The sequence below is a fragment of the Punica granatum genome, chromosome 2 (assembly GCF_007655135.1).
Source record: "Punica granatum isolate Tunisia-2019 chromosome 2, ASM765513v2, whole genome shotgun sequence".
NCBI classification, from domain to species: domain Eukaryota; kingdom Viridiplantae; phylum Streptophyta; class Magnoliopsida; order Myrtales; family Lythraceae; genus Punica; species Punica granatum.
Window position 1 is genome coordinate 41,181,406 of NC_045128.1, and position 22,503 is coordinate 41,203,908.

The 22,503-nt window shown below is 43.1% G+C and overlaps 5 protein-coding genes across 6 annotated transcripts; 2 read left to right on the top strand and 3 right to left on the bottom strand.

Annotated features, from left to right (window-relative positions):
• Positions 1–704: 704 nt before the first annotated feature.
• Positions 705–1,613, top strand: LOC116194830 (transmembrane protein 220). 2 transcript variants are annotated; one of them, XM_031523728.1, is made up of 3 exons: positions 705–846; positions 930–1,238; positions 1,356–1,613. In XM_031523728.1, the coding sequence occupies exons 1-3, from the start codon at positions 756–758 to the stop codon at positions 1,433–1,435; spliced, it is 480 nt and encodes a 159-aa protein (XP_031379588.1). In that variant the 5' UTR covers positions 705–755; the 3' UTR covers positions 1,436–1,613. The 2 variants fall into 2 exon arrangements, with proteins under 2 accessions (XP_031379588.1, XP_031379587.1); XM_031523727.1 differs by lacking the exon at positions 1,356–1,613 and having other exon boundaries at positions 930–1,322.
• A 1,016-nt stretch (positions 1,614–2,629) lies between these two features.
• Positions 2,630–3,712, top strand: LOC116194014 (seed biotin-containing protein SBP65-like). The gene is made up of 3 exons (XM_031522746.1): positions 2,630–2,886; positions 2,996–3,155; positions 3,308–3,712. Exons 1-3 carry the CDS (start codon positions 2,630–2,632, stop codon positions 3,710–3,712), a joined length of 822 nt encoding a protein of 273 aa, XP_031378606.1.
• Positions 3,713–5,237: 1,525 nt separating this feature from the next.
• LOC116196029 (signaling peptide TAXIMIN 1) lies at positions 5,238–5,987 on the bottom strand. Its single transcript, XM_031525536.1, has 2 exons — positions 5,745–5,987; positions 5,238–5,569 (listed from the first exon to the last, which is right to left on the bottom strand). The coding sequence occupies exons 1-2, from the start codon at positions 5,849–5,851 to the stop codon at positions 5,446–5,448; spliced, it is 231 nt and encodes a 76-aa protein (XP_031381396.1). The 5' UTR covers positions 5,852–5,987; the 3' UTR covers positions 5,238–5,445.
• A 587-nt stretch (positions 5,988–6,574) lies between these two features.
• LOC116196028 (uncharacterized protein HI_0077) lies at positions 6,575–9,656 on the bottom strand. The gene is made up of 7 exons (XM_031525535.1): positions 9,115–9,656; positions 8,255–8,496; positions 8,078–8,174; positions 7,510–7,693; positions 7,305–7,386; positions 7,173–7,221; positions 6,575–7,073 (listed from the first exon to the last, which is right to left on the bottom strand). Exons 1-7 carry the CDS (start codon positions 9,553–9,555, stop codon positions 7,008–7,010), a joined length of 1,161 nt encoding a protein of 386 aa, XP_031381395.1. The 5' UTR covers positions 9,556–9,656; the 3' UTR covers positions 6,575–7,007.
• A 3,488-nt stretch (positions 9,657–13,144) lies between these two features.
• LOC116197352 (pentatricopeptide repeat-containing protein At3g58590) lies at positions 13,145–17,628 on the bottom strand. Its single transcript, XM_031527469.1, has 3 exons — positions 14,769–17,628; positions 14,579–14,678; positions 13,145–13,553 (listed from the first exon to the last, which is right to left on the bottom strand). The coding sequence occupies exon 1, from the start codon at positions 17,324–17,326 to the stop codon at positions 15,089–15,091; it is 2,238 nt and encodes a 745-aa protein (XP_031383329.1). The 5' UTR covers positions 17,327–17,628; the 3' UTR covers positions 13,145–13,553; positions 14,579–14,678; positions 14,769–15,088.
• Positions 17,629–22,503: the final 4,875 nt, after the last annotated feature.

Consider the following 22,503-nt stretch of genomic DNA (forward strand, 5'->3'; position numbering starts at 1 on the left):
ATTTTGTGATCACTGAGAAAAAAAACAAAAGAGCAGCTCTTATATTTTTGGTTTTTGCTCGTAGGTTGCATAGATGGAAATGACAACCCTGATAAAATTTCAGGACAGTCCTAACAGAGCAACTTCCACGGAACACAACCTCAGCCTATCAAAATCATATATACAACTTGCCCGGTACTCATGGAGGAAAAGAACATTTCGTCATCTATACCACAAGTAGTCATCAACGGAAAAATGAATTCATCAGTTAAGCAGCAAATGCAATCTACGTTGGCTCTCTTCCTTGTCACGGCTCTCTTTTCTTGCCAGTTAGCCTCATCCCGAGAGCTCCACGAAGAGGCTTCTTCCCCTTCTATAGCCGAGAATCCGAACCGGGGATGTTCGAAATGTATGTCTATATTGTTCTTCCTCTGTACTCCTAGGAAAGTGTCATCACATCATATCTCAACTGCTTGTTCAATCATGCCTGATCTCTGTGTGTTTACATGTAATGATGGAATCAAAGGCGCGATGAATGAAAGCTAGGAGGAGTCTTTCTTTGTTATAACGAGAGGAAGATGACTTATTCAGAAGCAAACTAACTCGAGTCAATCAAATCAAATATAAAAATAAAGCACTTGTTGAAATTTTATACACGATGACATAAAACTCAGAAAACTATATCTATTTGGAGGAAGCACACCGTTCAGTACTTAAAAGACTGTAGAAGGTCAACGCAGCATTTCTTGAACTTGAAGCTCTGGTTGTAGAAGACGATGACGGCTCCAACGAAGCTGCTGAGGCTCTGTTCCCTCCTGATGGCTCTGCTCTTTGGTTATTCTGCTTCTGCTCAGCTCGACGACCCGGGTAACCATTAACAAACTTTTGAGCTCCAAGTCATCAAATCAAACTCGTAACAATTCAATATCTCTGTTTGTGATCTGTTCCAGATTGGTATCTGTGGCTTCCTCTGTATGCCTGCGCCTGCATCGTGAACCTCGCCAACCCGACAGCCCCGGACGGATCGCTCATGAGGAAGATGGCAAAGCTGGCACTCGTCCTCGGCCTGTTCTTGTTCTTCAAGGTTGTGGTGGAAGATGGTAAGCACGGGATTGCAGGGTTCTGGTCACTGGACATGAGGGAGAGAGTGGTCCGGGAGAAATTCGGAAGCGGGTTGGTGGTCAGCTCCATGTTTCTGCATCTTCAAGCATCATCATCACCTCATCCAAATAGAAGAGTTGCCAGATTTGTTGAATACGGTAAAGGTTTTGAATTTGTTCCCTTTTTTTTTTATCCCATTGTTTCGCTTGTTTCATGGAGGATTATGATTCGTTGGATTTGATTTGACCTGATTGAATGGGGTTTTCACTCTTCAGGGATGGGGATCTTGGTGGGCATAAGCTATGGCCTCTCCTTTATGTTCTTCGCTTTCCACAAAGATGAGATGAAGTTTTGACTTTGGGCTAGACATCGTGAGACTCTCTTGAGGGGTGCACACGGAATGATGTGCCCTTTGCTATGTGAGCATTATAACGGAAAATTCTTTTGATCCCGTTGCTAAACCGTTCTTGGTACCTTCAAATGTTACTGCTCTCCTCATTTTAATGCACAAAGGTGTAAGGGACCGTTCCGCAGGGGGTATTAGATCATTTCCGCATAATATTGCGATGGTTAATTCACGAGGACATTGTTGTGATTTGTGAAATATCGAACTATGATTCCAAAAACTAGTATTTATTGTTTCATCTAGGTGATGAATAATATATATTCGCCATCTATGAGGATGAGATGGTAAAAAGAAAGAATGGATTTTGTAGGATTCCCAAGAAATTCTTCGATTTCTTCCGGAAGCAGATGATTATTCATCTCATTTTCACGTTGACCGGGACATTGAGGAATATCCAAAAAGGCATTTAGAGAATCGGTCCGATTTTTTCTCTGTTCGTTCCGTTTGAAGAAAGGAAGGATCTTTCTTTTAGTTGTTGAATCCCTCTTTGATTGATCAATGTGTGATATTCCGAATCCTCATTACTAATAGAATCAAAATGATCTCTGGATTGATCAAAAGATCCTTTCAATTGGCTAGAATCCGTTACTTGAACTCCGGACAAGCCGAATAACGGCCCATTCCCTAATTAGGCCGAAACCATAATCTGAATTGGTCAGGCTGAGGCCCATACTTCTTGGCCCTTTTCGGTTTCAACCAGAACTGTTTCAACCCGATCATTTTTCCGACATATGCCAGGTGTCTCAACTTTAGACCACGAACACATGCCTGGCAGTCAGCTCAAAAGAAACGTGGCAGGCAAAGGGCTCCAGATGAGCTCCTCCGCCACAGAAATCCTGTCCCGTCGCACCGAAGAAGAACCACCACGTGTCAGCAATTCAGGGAGCCATTAATTCACTGAGCTAACACATGCCATTCTCCATGCACAACAGTCCGCTTCCTCGCTCAAGCCCAAACCGCCAATTCCACTCCTTACATATTTTCGTACCCACGGCCAAGCTTGCCCTCTTCACTTAACAGTTACTCTGCCATAGAAAGAGAGACAAAGAAACAGTAGACGTGCACTGTTCCGCAACTGATATATATATATATATATAGAGAGAGAGAGAGAGAGAGAGGGAGAGAGAGGGAGAGCGAGAGAATATGGCTTCTCAGCAGCAGCCTAGGAGGAAGAACACGAACAGTGACCGGGAGGTCCACGTCGAGAAGGACCGGGTCCCGAAGATGGCCTCCCACTTGGAGTCGCTGGCCAAGAAAGCGAAGGAGTCGGACGTCACCTTAGGGAAGGACGCGCCCACCGTCGAGGGAGAGCAGGACATCGACAGGGCTGAGGTGGCGGCCCACTTCGTCGAGAAGCTGAGAGACTTAGCCTCATGTCTCCGGTGGGAGAGAGGTCCATGGTATGTATAGGGTCGAGTACAATGGCGGGGGTCATGTTGGTGGAGAGATGAAGGAATTGGAGAAGCAGTTCGAGTCCCTGTCATAGAAGGTGAAGGGGGCTGGGGAAAGGAAGCAGGAGGCGAGAGAGATCACTGGTCGAGAGGAGAAGGGATCGGAATCTCAACAACCTTCGTTGGAAGAGATCTCGAGGTTGAGAGCTTTGGCTCAGCAGAACTCGATGGACACGTTGAGGGCTGCTGAGGAGAGGTACAACAAGGCGAAGGAGTCGGTAAGCCAAGGCCTGGGATCCGTGACCGACTATGCTTCTGAGAGGGCCTCCCAGTCCCAGGCCAACAATACAGTCGTTCCATTCATCCAAAAAAAAAAAAAAACAATACAGTCGTTCATGGGGCCCGTGCTACGACCCTTTACGTGGCAGAGAAAGGGGCTGCCGCCAAGGACGTCGTCTTGGAGAAGAGCCGACAGGGGTATGGGGTTGCCAAAGAGTACAAAGTACCGAAAGCAGAGCAGACCAAGGATTATACTGTCCATAAGGCAGCAGAGGACAAGGACTACACGGTGCAGAAAGCGGCGGCGGCGGTGGCTAAGGATAAGGCGGTGGATGTGACCAAGGGAGTGGCAGGCTATGCAGGGGAGAAGGCAGCGGTGGCCAAGGGCGTGACAGTGGATACGGGGAAGAATGCAGTGGATTACACGGGGAAGGTAGCAGAAGATGTTAAGGACAAGGCTGTGGAGTGGCCCACTGCACAACCGAAAAGACGGTGGAGGGGACAAAGCTGGCTACCAGGTTCGTCGAGGGTGTGGCCGGGAAAATGGGAGAGGTAGTGGCAGGTGCAGGCCACAAGGCCGCGGAGATGTCGACTAAGCCCCTGGTTGCTGCAAAGGAGGTTGTGATCTCGATAGGTGAGAGCGTAAAGGAGTACACAGCTTGTAAGAGGGAAAGAGCACAGGAGATCACGAGGCTAGGAAATTGGCTGAGAGTCAGGTTTTTCTTTTTAACTTCAAATAATAATCTTTTGATATATAATAATGCCAATGTGATCTTTCCAGACCAATCATTTCTGTTTGGGTGATGTTGATCCGATGTGGTTAACGTATTATATACTTGCTGGAAGAATTTCAGTAATGAACTTTGTTGATGCTGTTCATGGTCTGTTTCAACATTTTATCCGTTATGACATTGACATGGGATGGCTGCTTTTTCGTTTCGGAGGGTACTGAGCAAACGAGGGCTTAACGGGCCAGGCAAAAGGTATGGTCCAGCAAGGGGGGCAGAGCAATCAATGGCACTACTCGTGCAACTGCAGACACTGTTGCCGGTGTTTTCTAGGGATCAGGTTTGTAAGAAGGCGGGCAACCGGGAATTGGTGGGTCTGATGGTCTGAGGAGGCAGAGCAGCTACCGGAACTGTTGGGGAGAATCGGGAAATTTAGCTACGAAGGCAGGAGACACGATGGCAGAAGGAGCCGGCATAGCCACAGAGACATTATTGAAAGGAGCCAGTGCAGCCAAAGGAATGGCCCAAGCTGCGGGAGGCACTGCCCTAGCAGCTACTGGAAAGGCAGGGGAAATGCTCTTGGGATCAGAAGGTAAGGCAGGAAAGGCAGAAGCGATGGCGGCGTGAAGAGCCAGAGCGGCTACGAAGACCACCGGGGAGATCTTCCAGGAATCAGGAAATTTAGCTACTAGAGCAGGAGGTGTTGTGGTGGAAGGAGCCCCAGCAGCAGGAGACGCCATGGTGGGAGGAGCCAGAATAGCCAAAAACACAGTTGGAGCTGATATGGAAAAGGGCGGGTAGATGTTTGGAGGTATTGAGCCGGCACGAAGAGGAGGAGGTGGGAGGTGGGACTGAGAGTGTGTCACAGCAGCTGGAGCAGAAGCAGAAGCAGAGAGCGGGAAGCATGCTGGGAGCAATCGGCGAGACCATAGCCGAGATTGCCAACCAACATCGTTGCGGGGCCGCCAGGGCATAAACGGGTCGAGGCTATTTACGAGTACAGAACTGTGGAGGCTGAGGAAGGAAAAGAGAAGCAGAAAGAAAGAAATGCATGAATGACTGGAACATTAGTTTCTGGTTTGGATAATGGGTTGTTGATTGTACGATGAACAGTGTCTTGTTGTGTCCCATGTTTGTGTTCTGTTGTTGTGGACGAAATGAATAAATCTCAGACCCATCAGCTTTTCCTTATTTCTACGAGTTCTTTGGATGGAGTGAATTAGCTACTGTATCAATTGAAAACGATTGGCCCAATAAATAATCAAGTCAAATGTTTGATTCTCTTTTTCCTACTGCAAAGATAGTCTTCTATGGATAAACAATTCAAGGCTTGAGCAAATGACAGAAACCGGATCATCATTCATCATGTGTATATAATATGATCATAATCATCAAGTCCACCACTAAAAAATACAATCATGAAACCCCATAAATCTTCCATCTGTCTTTCGATGTAATACACTAATAATCATGTAAATCAGAAGAAGAGATTTTCCAGGTTCTACAGGGTAAGAATACACACAGACATGACTGATAAATATTGAAGCTTTAGAAGAAGGGATTAACAGGGGATCTGATCAGTGAACCACTCCATGACATGTATAGGCGCCTTAATCAGCTCCAGAGCTAGCTCCACTATAATCGTTACGCACAGGCAACACGGGCATATTATCGTCAACAACAATCTGCAGAGAATCAATTATTCCGGGGGTTACGGTTTCAGTCAGGGAGGAACCCGATCAGCTCCGACCGTATTCTGATTGGTCCGAGCGAGCTCAGAAAAACAAAAAAAAAAAAAAACACAAGATTTCGTCGAGAGGACGGTGAAATGGAAGAAATTGGTGAAGAGAGAGTATTCACCCGACAATCCAGACGATGACGCCGACAATGGAGATGATGAGGGCGAGGAAGGCGAAGGGGAGTCCCAGTAGGAACCCCAGCGGCCTGCAATCTCCATCGCAGCACATCTTTTTCCTTCTTCTCTTCTCTCTCTCTCTCTCTCTCTCTCTCTCTCTCAACACAGCCTCCCCCTGTTCCTTGTTTCGGTTTCTGCTGGAGCTCAAAGTGATACACTCTTCAACACAATATAAATGACGACGATGCAGACAGACAGACAGACTGGCAGAATATATATATATATATATATATATATATTAATTATTTATTTTATCGGAAGAGTAAATTTCTCATCTTATCCAAATAAAGAATAATATTTTTCTGGCAAAAAGAATATATATTTCTTTTTGGTTGATGCCAAATGAATTGGTTGAGGCCACATGCATACGTGTCTTTGATTCGTATTTTTTCTGATTTAGACAGATGTATCCGACCATGAGCTTTTGTGATTCCCTTTTCATCTTGGGCTTTTCAGTTCATGAGTAGGTTTTTCTTTGCGTCTTTGTTTTTCCTTCTACTGATTACATGATCAATAAGTCTACTCAGAAATAATAAAAATATAGAAACCTATTACTAAGAACTAACTGGCACAATCTCTAGTTCGGGACGGGGAATATGTTCCATTGCGTTACGTCTACGTTTATTATGCCATTGATTACGAAATTTAATAAGCTTATGGGCAAGGGACAGGCCCATGACTTGAAAAGTCAGAGCCCGAGGGACACGTCTTCTTTATGGCTCAGGAATGAAGACAAAGGTTTGTCATCAAAGGAAAGTTACAGAAACAAGGAACCTCGTACGAAAGAATCTCCTGGTTCAAATTTTCTTCCCACGTCGCGCTCGAAAATAGCAGCATAATATGCGGTGGAACTTGTTAATATCGTTCCATATTTCGGAAACAATATCGCGATGCAATTTACACTGAGCAGTACCAACTTCTTGAACACACAAGATCATATATTCATGATGCGTCTCGCTTCAGAAACTCTTAAGCTGGCATCGCTGCAGAGCGTCTCTCTGCCCGGTAATGATAAGAGTATATTCACATCATGGGTTTTCCCAGGATGTCTCGCGCATATTTCAGCCATATATTTTCTCTCATCAAGCTTCGGCGTGATGGATAGAAACTCTCCGATCCTTTCACTGTTCATTCTTGTCCCATAACTTGGCCCTTATTGGGAAGGTTGGGATAATATAGAACAGTCCTGCGCTTATTAGCTGATGATGTCAATTATCACTTAAGCTCGAGTTCTCGCTCTCCATAGCTATAATGGAGGCCAACCTATCATGCACCTGTGATTCGATGGAAAGCTTTAACACTAAAAATCTGAAACCATTGTAGGTCAACTGTAAATCAGCAATCAGTTAGAGAAGAGAACTCGTTTTCCATACCACAGAGAGCTGCTCCTTCTCCTGCTTATCGATACTTGATTTTTCATACCTAGAATGTAGATTGGCATGAAAAGGGGAAATAACCATGAAATACTCCAATGCTAATAACAAATAGAATGTACATCTCCTTACCAGTCGCGTGGAATTCCGGCTTTGTCCCGAGCAGGATAATTGAAGGGCCCTTTCAACTCGACATTGTACTCCTTCAACAAATCTGCATTCAAATAACCATATGAACACAGTTTGCAGGGGATCATCAGATAAACGTCTGCAATCACACAGTGGGCATGGGATTATCAGGTATAGATTTGCAATCAATCTCAAGAAGCGAACAAACCTTTGAAAGTGGAGGAAGGAGCATGTCCCAATTTCAGGCAAACAGAGATGAACCAGTCAACGCCAACGGCTACATGTGCAACTTCCTCATCCGCAATCCTACCCACAATTTTTGACGTCTTTAGATCACCAAATCCAACCAACTTCTGAACTAACCGGGGTCCTGCATCCAGCCCTCTGGCCTCCTATAACATATAGTTCCATAACAATTGCAGCGTCAATGCACGAGAGAATATATGCAAGTCCAGACATGAAACTAACAATTTGCTATGACACTTACATCAGGACTGGGAAGATCAACAAACAAGTCAAACATCACAAGCGGAAAATGAGTGGAAAGTTTGTTCATTTGAAATGCCATCGACACCTCAAAAAGGTTCAAACTTCTTGTTACATCATATTTCTCGGATTCATATTTCTCAACTACCAATCCACCTGCACCGTCATTATCTTCATCCCCAAAATAAGGAAAATGCAGTATTTCAAGTTGGATGAAAGCATATAAATACAATGTGATATTAAATGATGCGTGGTAGAGTTCCGAGATAACATAACAGAAGCGTCATGACCTGGACCAGAGGGATCGCTGCCAAACGAGCAGCGACATTATCAGATGATTTCTCACACTCCCTCCACAGCAAATTGTGAGCGGGCATATCTCCATACCTTATGGAAAAGGGAAAAAGAAGTGAATGAGATAAAATAGGAATTACATCTGATGCGGATACTTGAATGGTTCGGCTCACCTGAACCCGAGCTCCAACAGCCGCTGTGAGCACCAACCAAAATGGCGACTCTCATCATCCGCAACATGAGCAAAGTCAGCAAAGAACCCCTCGCCAAGAAGCTCGGCAAAGGGTGAGAACCGTACGACAGTGTCCCACGCCAAATCAATCGCATTTAGCTCAACATGAGCAAGGTTATGGAGCATATAAGCGTTGAGAGGCAAGGTCGAGTCCCTGGGTGACGGTATTTCCTTCGGCGAAACCTATCATCCATATAATACAGACCAAAATGAACAAACATCACAGGTTCTCAATAGCCCTACAAGCCAACTACATTCTTTAGACAGAGAGAGAGAGAGAGAGGTGTAAAAAGGACCCAAAACCCAAAAACTCCTATTCTCCTGCGACTAGTAATCATGTCAATCACTGAATTGATTAAGCAACACCGACAATCTTAAGATCCAAGCAGCTAGTGATCATGCGACTAGTGATCATGTCAATCATCAGCATGAAGCTTCCCCCAGCGATTACAAGGTTCATACTCCCTATCTTTCAGTGTGGCATGAAAGAGTTTGGCGTCACATCCCAGAAGCAGACTAGTGCTGTCATTAAGGAATTATCAATTTGAAATGTCATAGATGCCACACTAATCAGCTCATAAATCCCTAAAGCGTGCCATTTTTCTGCTATGCCAGGCCTAGCCTGCAGAGAATGCATTACATCGAAAACCATTCAAAAATGATCTCAGTACCCATTGGCAGCTCAACGAGAACAATCCACGCTGCTTTTAAACAACAAATTGCACGAACAAAAGGCAAGAACTTGACATATTACAGCCCGACAAAGTTGAAACTTTTCCAGCATGGAAAGAGAACGCAAACCAATTCTGGCTTCGGTGGCCTCGCTGGTCGACCAGGAGCTGGGAAAACTCCCATAGGTAGCTTCTCATTGCGCCACCGTGAGAACGCCAAATGCGACAGCTCCGCTTTCGCGATGGGGTCACCGGTGGAGAGAACCAGAGCGCCCATCTCCGCCAGAGACGAGGCCGCACCGACTGCTGAACGATTTGGGTAAACCGGCGGAGGCGTGGGTCGCTGGAGAGGCTCCGGTCCATTGGGCCCCCATGACCGGTTCTCGTTCAGCGGGCTCTGCCGCCAGGACTCAAGACCGGACCACGGCGTGTAGTTTATGCAGAGGGGGGAAGGAGTAGGAGAAGAAGAATATAGGGACGAGGAAGAAGAAGAATAGCAAATGGGTTTCAGCCTTGTAGGGACGGTTCTGAAGGGCAGTATTAGCATGGCCCTGAGATTGAGCCGAAGCATCTTCTGTGAGTGGACGCAGTGCCGAGTTCTCTCCTCTTCGGAGGTTCTTCTGAGCCGGCCGCGAGTAAACCGCGCGCGTGAACGGCGCCGGCGAGGATCGGATATGATGAAGCGGGGCCTGTTATGACTGCGGAGCATTTTTGAAATGGGCCTTTGGCCCGTGAATTCAGCCCAAATTCCATCATCACGTAAACTTCGAAAAGCGAGTTCAATCTCGACTCCGTAAGAGTTATTAAAGAGAGAATTTGAGGACTCCGTACGCATTATCTGATTAGAAAACACATTTTGACATACATGGAATGATTCATTGAATTATTTAGGATGGAGTCATAAGGATTAGGATCTTCTATAATCGTAGACGTTTGTATAGTTGATTCAGAGTTGTACACAGTTGATTGTACACGGACGAAACCAAGATTTGAACTTAGAGGGAACGAACTATATGATAGATTTTTTGAATTAGAGGATGAATATAAGAAATTTCATTAAAATTTGAAAGACTATACGTAAATTTCTTTAAGGCGTGAAAATTCTGAGTGAGCGACTACCCCCAGCCCCCCTCGATCCATCCCTGCGTCTCTCTGTATAAATAAGGATTAGTCTAATCAAAGAGGGTGTAATAAGTTTCAAGTTCAATACTCGCCGTGGGATTACTAGGACTCCTTATTAGCAATTAGGACTACGATTTTTGTCTTTTTTGTATTAGACGCGTGAATCTCCCTTATAATTTTAAAAAATTGACCATAAATAATGTAACAGTTTAATCGGGAAAAGAAAAGGGATGTGCGATTGCTTCTAATATCAACGCTTTTATTGAGATGTCATCCGTACAATCAAACAAGCTGATATGTGAGTGGTGAAAATCACACTACGTAAACATCATGACATATAAATGTCATTCTAGTCGCACATTATTCAAGTAAAGATGGTACATAGATAATATGGACTGTAGCGACGGACGAAATGATGTCATAAGCCATAGCACTCTCAGATATGGTGTTGCCCGTCGGGACCTTGAGGTACAGATCTGTCAGGGCCGACTCTCCTTGAACTGTAGTATTTGAGTTGCTCCGTGTCGTATCCAAACTCACGCATCAGGTAGCGACTCTTGTAAGCTCGGGGATCAGCCAGTACTCGAGCCTCTGCGACCATGAACATAGCAGCGAAAGCTGCCAGCGTGATAAGCAGAATTAATATTGCACGAGCCATACGAGACTGTACTGAGAACAATATTTCGATTTTGACTGGTGGAAACTAACAAACTAGTAATGATCAGTTGCGATGAAGAGCGAGAGGCTAAGAATATGGATGGAACGTTCGATCTATTTATAGCGACCAAGCTGGACGCCCCCCAGCTAAAAGACGGAACGACGTTAGTAGTTCATTAAGTAATAGGAAACAGACAAAGCAATCCAGCGCACTGCACTACGTCGCCGTCTGATCCATTCGGCGCAATCCGATGTGGTTTCCTTTCTGATGCATCATCATGCACAAAAAAGCTTTCTGTCTTTTCGATAATATGTGTTTATCCACTTCATGGAATTAAGAAATGCGTATGATATATGTGTATAGACACGTAATGTTTACTACGAGATGTGCATTACTATATATTAGGAGAAACTATCTCGGACATTCCTCGTCAGTCACGCTTGACGAATTTGAGCTACTCAATCAAGTTATCATTGGAACTACTCTCTCATTTGAGAGATTCGGGTTTATGTTATAGTGGCTATATGTGTCTCCTCGAACGTATAGTTCCCTCTAATTATTTAGTTATACGTACGACACTGCGAATCTTTGGTTAGTCGAGCGATAAACTGGAAAGTGAGGAAAGGCAATCGTGACAAATTAAGCGAGTAGGTCCGTCCAATCATCCATCGGCAGGATTCGCGATTGATGCAAAAAAAATCTTTGGGTTACTTCGTCCGACTCCGACTGCCGTCTCATACCTACAAGAAGGGCTCTCGGGGTGGTCGCCCGAGAGCCCCCTCCGACGCCCAAGTTAGACATATGGAGAGAGATAGAGAGAGTTTAGAAAGTGTGCTTAGAGATAGTGTATATGGAAAATTCCTTAAATTTGATAAGGAGTTTCGTATTTATAGATGACTTGCGGCGATTTCCCTTATTATCATCTAGTAACCGGGTTGGCTTATTAATTTATTTCCCATTGTAGGCGTGTTATGGGACTCGTTTGGATCGCGGCCCACGTATAAAATCCAGGTTTAATCGATGTTAGGAAGCCTGACTAGAGGGTCATTGGCAGAGGGGCTAATATTCTGAGATCGTACATCCCTTGGTAAGGGCGTTGCATTGGTGGAGGGATCAAGCCCCCTCGAGGGATGAGGCCTCTCCTTGAATGCTAGACCGACCCTTGAGGTCCCTAGCTGCAAGCTCGAGCACTTGAGGAGCTAATGCCCGGGCCTTTGAGCCCATCAACCCCTGGAGGATCGAGCCCCTTAGCCGTTGAGGGTTGAACCCCTCGAGCGGGTAGGTCAAGCCTCGGGGGGTCGAGCCCTTCGAGGCGATCCCGGATGAGGGCTACGGCTCAGACCTTCGAGCTCCTCGACCCCCATAGAGGTTTTCATGTCAGCGATTAAAGAATGAAAAATTGAAAAAGTAATTGGATCAGACGGTTTTCTTTTGACCTCGATCCTTGTCACTACGAGCGTGAAAACCAATTACTTAATGGATGACAAATAGCTAACTAATACTATAATAAATCATGCTTTGTCTTTTTCTCTGCCTCTTTTAAAAGATCCGATTCTGCATGGATAATATATTTTTGAGATAATTGCGTCATATAGCCTAACGTTTAAAAAAATTATTAGTTCGAGTCTAAATTTGATTTTTTACCTGAAATATCCCAACGTTGACGTGTTTGTTTCACATATATCCCGACGGTAATTTCCTGTCCAAAATTAACGGAATTGCACACGTGACACGTTAATTTTGTACCAAGTGTCCGGATATATGTGAAATTAACGTGTCACGTGTGTAATTCTGTCAATTTTGGACATAAAATTAGCGTAGGGATATATGTGAAACCAACACGTTAACGTTGGGATATCTAATGTAAAAAATCAAATTTGGATTAGAACTAAAAATTCCTTCAAACAGTAGGCTATATGATGCAACTAACCTTATATTTTTGTTTGTAGCCTCGTGTACGGACCAAGAAGATTCATCTCATCCATTGCAGAGGGGGAATTTCATGCCGAGTGACGGTATAAAGTGGATTAGCCAGGTAGATGCATGATGTCCAATCGGAAACGGATATATATATATATATATATATATATAACAAGCAGTAACTTGCTATAATGCTGTGGCGGCGGACGAGACCGTTTTTCAAAAGTGGGTTGAAGACGGTATTTATAAACGCGTGGTGAGGCCCAATTTCACCGACCTTCATAGTTGTCATTCAGTGTGAAGCCATTAGAATATCGAATCAGATGTTATATAAGACCCGAGTAGGTGCGATTGGCTTTGAATACTACATTGTCCTTGCTCTAAAGCATATAACAGTTTATTATTCGAGTCGACGTTGCACGCATGTTCTGATTTGGCAAGAGATCGAGAATAAAAAGCATTTGCAGTCGAAAAGTTTCTTTTAGTGGCCAAAGGTTGGCAGTAAATTTATGCAATATTACAAACCGTAACATGATCTCAGAATGCTTCATCTAACCAAAAGGCAGAGAGATCATCCTCACGGAAACACGCGTTCTAAAAATCTGTATACAAAGAAGGGGAACTAAGAAAGGTCGCGAGCCATACAAGTTCAAGCATTCAAACTGAACAAGATTGATGGACCAAGAAAATGCAGAGTAGTGATCACAGGTGATGTTCGGGCTCGGGTCCTCCAGGTGCCTTTCTTCTGGGGTCCACATCGTAAAACTGATCTGACAACGTCTCGAGTTGGTCATAGCCAGCAACAAGCTCACGTAGTAGAAGGCGGCTACAGACTTCTTCTCCACCATGATGCATCCAGGTCCCTCTCCCTGTAAATTTATTATCAAAAGCACAGGCAGGAGGATGACCAAGAAGCAAATTGAAACTCTTATCAAACTGAAACTGACTGCCACATCAAGTTGTTATTCCGAGTAACAGTAATGCGTTCCGATTGCCAAAACTAGTTCCGAGCTTATATAGAGAGCTAAGGATGCAATTGAAAGTATGCATTCAACTAAAATTCAGGAGCTCCTATTTGTAGACACACATCTTGAGGACCTAGACTGAGCCCACAAATGCTCACAATCTTCGGAATGCGGGTGCTATTCTATGGAGTCCATACATATGCGAGCATGGTCTCTCTGGGTCTGTGTCCACACAGTGATTTCCTAACTCGATGCTCCTCCCTTCTCTACTCTTGAGAGGGCTGCCCCTTAAATAATAGTTCTTAAGGTTAATGTAATCGACACAACTAGTAACACTAAATTTGTAAGAGGCATCAAGACAAGATTGACTCGGAGGACATTGTAAGCAATTTCACGAATACATGGTATGTTGCACTAATCCAATGTAAGAATTCTTTCACCAGACTTCAGGTCACATACAATGTAGTCAGTATCTTCAAAGTTTGATCTGCTACAGGGCTGTTATCCATTCTTTCTAATAACTTTTTCAATCCTCCATGGCCACCAAAGGCAAGGGATTTACATGAAGAAAACAATCTAGTCATCATGCATTTCCATTGGCCGACAAGGCCGGTGATGGGCATTAAGTATATGAATATCCTTGTATAAATTATTTCAGAGAAAGTACGCAATACTCGTTCAATACCATTAGCTTAATGCAAGTTTATCTGATAGACTAGTTTATTATAGTAGGGTATAACACTAATAAGTTGACAAACATCTCATTCTCCTCATACAATCGATAAGAGCAGAGAAACAATAAAATTTAGATGGGTTCTGGCCTCTTTTTTTTTTTTAAAGGATAAGTATGGGTTCTGGCCTCTATTATTTCGAGTAAATGGCCGAGTAAAAAGTTAGTATAATCTAAGACTATGGAGCAACCTACTCACCCTTGCTTCTGAGTTACAGATCCTTGTGAGGAAAACGCTGACAACTTTGCTTCCAGATTATGTTGACAATTGAATTGACCGAGCAAATCAGCTTCCCAACCTGCAAATAAAATTATTACTATTTCATCATTACATGTGTAATCTTCTTTCCAAAGATGAGCAGCTTTGAAATAACAAAAGAGTTACATACCTAACAAAAGAAAGTCGAGTGACGTGAAACTTCACCCTTCGTAAAGCCTGCGCAGCAAACCAAGCAAAGGACATCTTCTTCACCCCAGTAGTTAACAAGAGAAGCATAGCCCTGCTCCAATAGATTATCAGAGCATGGGCAATTATTATTGATAACTGAGCTAGCTTAATACGGGTCCTTCTGCCCATTTTTGACCCCCATATGCTAACAAGAAAACAATTTTCCTGATCAGAAATCTGCGATTCAATAGAACGCCAAATTTCATTTTCTTCCAACAGCCAATGATTGTATGCGCAATTCTATTCACCATGGTTAATTCATCAAACTGACACTTCCTTTCCTTGCTCCAACTCAATGTCCTCTGCACTTCCTCTTCTCTTGCAACCTTCAAGGAAACTGCGCCACAAAGCGGCATGTGGTGGGAAAGGCATTCTAGCAATCATTTGCTCTGCTTCTCTAATATACCCACTTTGGGTCAATAAGTCCACCATACAGTGATAATGATCCATTCCAGGCTCAATACCGTGATGGGTTTTCATAAGTTGAAACAACTCCATCCCTTTCCTCACTAGCCCACCATGTCTGCACGCTCTAAGAAGTGCATTGAAAAGGACACCATCAGACTTAAAACCCAGTGACTCCATCTCCCTGAACCTCTCTAATGCTTCCAAAGGGCGGCCATTCACTGCAAGACCAGAAATCAGTACAGTCCAAGTGACGATGTTCTTATCAGTCATTCTCTCGAAGATTTTTACTGAACTCCCAATGCTTCCACATTTCCCATACATATCCATCAGAATATTGCACGTCATTGTATCGCATTGATTAAAATTCAACTTTATCATCAGACCATGAATGGAACTTCCAAGAGCAAGATTGCATAGCCTACTACAAACAGTCAAAAGGCTTACAAAGGTGAACTTATCTGGTTGTATTCTAATCATATGCATGTGTTTGAAAAGTTCGAGGACTTCAGCATGATTATGACTTCTAGCACAAGCGGCAATCACAATATTCCAGGATACAAGGTCAGGTTCTTCAAGCCCAGAAAGCAGCTTCACTGCCTCAAGGTACTGACCACTTCTGCTGTATATTCCAGCAATGCTGTTGGCCGGACCAACTGTAAGGTCTTGATCAGAATCCGAAACAAAGGCCAAGGCATCAGATATGAGACCATTTCTGGCATATGAAGTGATCAGGGAGCTCAGTACATATCCATTAGACTCATAACCCATTTTTATGACCATACAATGAAACTGCTGAAGCTCAAAACTTGATGATGCTTTAAGAACAGCAGAAAATGTCAACTCGTTTGGCTGATGACCCGCTTCTACCATTTCAAGAAACAAAAAAGGTGCAGTATTGGATTGACTATTTGCATAACCCGATAAGAGAGCATTCCAAGAAACAGTAGTCTTCTCGCAAATTTCGTCAAAACAACCACGGGCTGCATCGAGTTTGTCATATTTTGAGTAGAAGTCGATCAATGCACTGCCCACAAAAATATCAGACACATAAGCGTTCTTAAATATCTTGGCGTGCACAAATTCTCCAATCAGGAGGCCCACGCCGATACAAGAGTTGACCATAACTGCAAAGGTCGTTTGATTAGGCAGGACACCATCAGCTGACATCCTATGAAAGAGTTGCAAAGCTCTTTCAGGTTTTCCGCTCTTCGCACAGGCCCCAATTATTATATTCCAGGACACGACATCACGAGCGCGAAGCTCCTCAAACGCTTTCTCAGCAAAGCTCGGGCCCAGACATTTGGCATACATACTAATTAGAGAATTAACAACTGAAGCTTCAGAATAATAACCGTTCTTAAGGACCAAACCATGTACTTGCTCTCCCAGTCCCAGGTCCTGTCCGTCTATACAGCCAGACAACACACCGATTAAAGAACATTCTGACAAGCCAGCATCTTTCCGCGTAAGCTCACAGAACAAATGCCCGCATAATCCAGAGAAGCCATTCTGTCCTAATAAAGTCAGCATAGAGTTCCATGTAACCATGCTTTTCCGAGGCATATCTTCGAACACTCTGACGGCTTCGTCCAAATACCCGTTCCTGCCATTCAAATTCAGCAGAGCAGTGCCCACAAAGGCGTTGGCATAAAAAAGCCCGCTTTTCATCACCATCGCCTGCAGCTGAGCCCCAAGACAAATGCCAGCTGATGGGGCGGAGAGCAACCCAGTCACTGAGTGCTGCGTGGGCTCGAAGCCGAGACCAACCATTTCCGAGAAAATACTCCAAGATTCCTTTAAGTGGCTGCGCCGGCTATAAGCACCAATTAGGGTGTTATACGACACGGTGTTTCTCTCATGCATCCTGTCGAACACCTTGCGCGCGGTGGCCAGTTCCCCGGCAGCAGCGTAAAGTGAGACGAGATTGTTGTTGAGGAAGATGGGCTGAACCGCGTAAGAACCCATCGTGATGACGACTGCGTGGAGACATTCTGTTGCGTCCACGGATCGAAGCTCCGTGCACCCTCGGAGGAGGCGGAGGACACGACGGGGGTGGCGGTTAAAGGAGGCAGAGGCTCCATTGAAGCTCATGCAGGTGCAAGCGCCTCTCCTCTACAGTTCAGTCACCGGAAAAAAGTGGCCGAAGTAATGACTATTGAGGTACCTGTGAAGCCCATCGCTCGGTTCAAATAATGGGCCTCATGGGCCCATTACAGTACTACATTGGGTTACGGGCCTAACTAGAGGACGTGGGCTTACACATAAATCTATTGGGCTCACGATTTGAGTTTGCCGAAAGCACGGGGCATTGTTCGGCAAATATCTGCGTCGTCGGTCCTTTCTTGAGTCACCTTGGTCTTACATTAGAAGCTCGATTATCACTCGATGGCATGAGGACCTAATTGTGTCCGACAAGAAGCAACTAGCATTTAACATGATTTTGTTATCTGCATTGGAATTATATTAGTGACTAAAACATCAAGCTCGAGCCAGCTCATATTCTGCTTCGTGGTCGAAATGCATTGTCCGAATTTCCACGTGAAGGTCGATGGGAATTGGTAGGACATAGCACGTCTTTTTCCCGGAGATAGGATAAGATCCAATGATTTAATTATAAGCACGTTTTAATTAAGTTCTATATCGATTTCCTTGTCCCGTTATCATCAGAGACGGAATTGTACTTCAACGGCTGTCTCTGAGATTTGTCATATCTGACATTCGAGGAAAAACCAAACATACTGTATTTGATTTGCTGTGCAGTGACGAGCTCAATAATTTGATCAGTTCACATCAAGGGAATGGCCATATCGATATCCATGCTGAACTACATATACTCCCGGAAATACAACATTCACGGACCGTCACTCCCCGACTTATTAGACCGACTCAACTGCCGAGTCCCAGGACACATTTGTCTAGAAATTATATCGAATCAAGGTCTATTTTATTATATATATATATATATATATATAATGCATGCTTAAACAACCATCCACACATTTAATATATAATATATGATAATTACGTCCAAACGGCCGACCTTTTTTTTTTTGGGTTAATGCTCCGACGATGATGAGCACTACTGGACGGGGGGCCTGCCTGGCCTGCTTCACTTTTCCGTCTGGGGCGGCTTTTCAAGCTTCACGATGCTGTGCTTTGTCCTCGTCTTTTGCTAAAGCAATCCAATATATATATATATATATATATATATATAGTTAATTAAAAGAGTCTGAGGAGCACCAGAAGCGATTAATTATCTTGCTTAATTAATGATTGATTGGCACGTCCTGTATAGTTGTTGTCTATCTATCAAAAGCGTCCAAAAGGGTCCTTGCGGGAACGCAGGCATATATATATATATATATATATCAGCCCCCATAAAAGAGAAGACAATACTTCTCCAAACTTTTACGACTTAGGAATCGTAAATATATGCGCAGTACTTGCTCCGGTCCAGGGAAAAGTAACTGAAGCAATTATGATCTAATGTGTGTACATTCATCTACTAATATATACTGGTTCCAACCTTAGCTGCAGTCAGATTCATATTATATGTAATGAAATGCTTGATGCGTGTACACACACGCTTCTGTATAGTGGAGTCAGGTTCGATGGATCTTCTATCTGTACGAGTTGTTCTCTCGATCACAAACGTTTTACATCCCGCGTTGGTGATGGCTTTATAAGGGCTACTTCTATTTCGCTCCAAAAGTTCACATCGACAGTGTTTACCTTCAATATATATATATATATGCGCATATATATAGCTCCGTGACAGGATATTTCTCGAGCTCGATCCCGACTTTATCAAGGCAATTAATCTGGCCGATGCCCCCCAGAGTTGTTGTTTCAAATTTTGATTTGCGGCTTGAGAATCCGACGCAGACAGCTGGGAAAGGATTGGGGATCAGAGTCATCAACAGGGAACCTAGCTAGGGGAAGTCAATAAGAATGGCCGGAATATATGACATAAAACATCAAATGAAGCTGTCAACCATAAATGCCGTACGAGCATTGTAGGATAGCAGCAAGCAGCCGCAGCAATAGCATATAGCTTCCATTTACACACTTGGACGGTTCAATAATATTCCAATACGACATTAATTGATTGCAACCCCCCACGTCCATACGCTTCACCCGGCCGATAGAGCGCATACTGATTTACCGATGACGTTCAAAAAGCAACACATACTAAACTATATATCGATCCGGTATATATAAGAAAGATGAGTTCCACCGGGATCCTTGAGAGCGATACACTCCTTCGGGCGCCTCAACCATGAGCCGGGACCGGGATATCCGTCTGATCAGATCTTTTATGGGCAGAAGGAAGGCAACAAAAGGAGACCCAACATTTGGTAGGGAATTTTCAGGGGGAGGCAGAGGCACATTAATGGGGTCTGGGATCGCGCGCCCGTTTGGTGGCTTTCACAGTTTCAAGATGACAGAGACACTATCCAATCCAATACATCGATACGCAAATCAGAAGAGCAACAGATCGGTACATAGCAGAAGCGGCAGGGATTAGATTAGGCTGCCCTTACTCAGCTCTCAATCTCAGAGCTGATGTCCTTTTCTGGCATTGCTTGGAGGAGGAAGAAGATGAAGCTGCCCGCTCAAGTTCGCCTGTATATTTGCATACACATTTGGGTTATACTAACACGACGTCAAATTTTCCGTTAATTCAGATAGAAATTGTTGACGTGTAGGTTGAATGAGACCCACTATATTTTTTAATAATAAAATTATTTCGAATAATAGAAAAATTTTAAAAATCGGGGAGGAGGGGCGGTGAGGGCCTCATCGCCAGCCACCACCCCCTATTGGGGTTGCCGGGGGCCTTTTTTATTTTCTGAAATATTTAAATATAAAAAAAAGTATAGTGGGTTTCACTCAATCTACACGTTAGTCATTTCCGTGCAAATTAATAAAAAATTTAATGCTATAGTATAATTATTATCAAATCAAAAGTTTGTGAATTTTTAGATTAAGAAAATAATTTGTATTAGAATTGTTAACCTATGAAAAATTTGTGTTTTTTTATTATATTTTTGATAAATTATAGCACTACGGAGTCTTATGACCTCTTCGTTTAAGCCATCATGGACTAGACATATATATTCTTGAGAATAATTCATATCTTCTGTCGAGTTTTTGATGTTCTGATCTTCTCTGGAAAATGTAGTTTACGAGGATATTGGATAAGCAGCCAAAAGACTCCGCCGCCCCCCAATAAGATTTTCCTTGGCCCTGCAATAATTGAGTCGTAATTAGCATACTAATCGTGACATAATTATAGCAATGGGAACACATAGTAATAATAAGATCAAATTAATAAGTAATAACCATTTATTTCACCCCCCAAAAAAAAAGAATTTCCGTTTGAAAATAAAACAATTGTTTATCCTAAACAGCGCATTGTTCCACCTACTCTTTAAAGAGGCATAGATTGGACAAAACAGAGATAATCAGAGCTGTCCTAGAAATTCCCAACTAGGAGGCAGTCAGGAATAATTCGGACAACCACCAAAACCATAATTTAATAACATTAATCAATTAAAGATGAAGCTAAACCAAATTAATCCCACGTGAAAGCAACCAAATTGCCTTTGCAGAAAGGGCACTTCCCATGTGGATTTCGCGCCCCCCCCCCCCCCCCCCCCCCCCCCCCCCATCAGTTAGGTTCCCTTCAATATCTTAAGGCTTCTTTCAGCGCTATTAAATTCACAACATGCGTATATACAATTTCTTGAGATGTCCAACTTTTTTTTTAATCGATAAAAGGATAATAATTTATATTCAAAAAATATCGAGAAGATGCAAACACATATACAAAATGTTAAAAAATCTCATGTACAAAAAGCAAGTTGATAGCCGAATGATCAATTACATCAAAAGATGATGTAGTATAGTGGCACACGCTCTTACCTATTGACATAAAGATCGCAGTTTTAATATCTGGTGAGACTACCCATATCATTTTATTAGTTACTTAGGATTTTTCTTTCATTGTACTAGTTCTCGAACCTCTTTTATAACAAAAAATATAAACAGGCTAACATTCCTTAACCGATTTCCCTTTACCCAAAAACTAAACATCTTAATCTATCTATCTAACAAAACATTTATAAAATTCTCTAAATCTTCAAAAGCTCGATTGTTCATTTCCCTCCATATAAGCCAGAAAAGAGATAGAGGGATCATCTTGATGATTTTCTTTTTCCCATTTACAACATCCAATAACTGGCCAAGTCTATAATTCTTCACGAACCGAAAATGCAACAACCCATTGAATTCCAAGGAGAGTGTATATTGCATCCCAACACTGCTTAGACCAAGAACAATTGATGAGGAGATGGTTAACTGATTTTTCCTTGCTTTTACAAAGGAAACATCTATTAACCAAGTTTTTCCTCTGTTTTTTCAAATTATCAATTGTCAAAATCATGTCCAATGCCACCTCCCATGCAAAAGAACCCACTCTCAAAGGGGCATGAGTTCTCCATATTATTTTCCATGGGAAATCCATGACCTCTTGGGTATTTGAAATAGCAAAATAATATGATTTCACAGTAAATCTTTTAGAGACGTTCTCTTTCCACAAGAGTATCACAACCTGTGCCAATAAACTCAAGCTGGTACAAAAACACAAAAAAGATCACCAGAACAACTCCCAAAACAAAGCATACCCCGTGAGTTCGATGTTCCACGTCCGCCAACATGTGAGAGGGAGAAATAATCACTAATAATAGCGTCTTTGTTCCTAGCTAAATTGAACATGGTCGGAAAACTGATCTTTTAATGGGAACTCCGAGCACCATTTATCCTTCAAGAACAAGGTCTTCGATCCATCACCCAACTTGGTCTTAATGTGCTCCAAAAATTGATCCCAACCCTCTCTCATTCCTCTCCATAATCTACAGCCATGAGATTCTCTTATTGAGACGTTCAACTTTTAAATAATAATTTTGTGTATTTGACCTGTATAAGGGATGGTCTTGCAACGAAAATTAACTGTGTATCTTCACACTTTCATGAGTGTGTGGAAAATATGACGACTCATCAAATTAAAGAGTCGATTCGAATTATATATTAAACTACTATCATAAGATTAAGAACAATTTCTCTAAAAGTTGAAATGAGGGAAAGAGACCACCAAAGAGAAGCTTTGTGTAGTACATATATATGGCATGCTTGCTTAATGCTTGGTGCGGAGTCTGATTTGTACAGTGCGTTGAAAGGTACTGAAATTGCGGTGTCTGATTTGC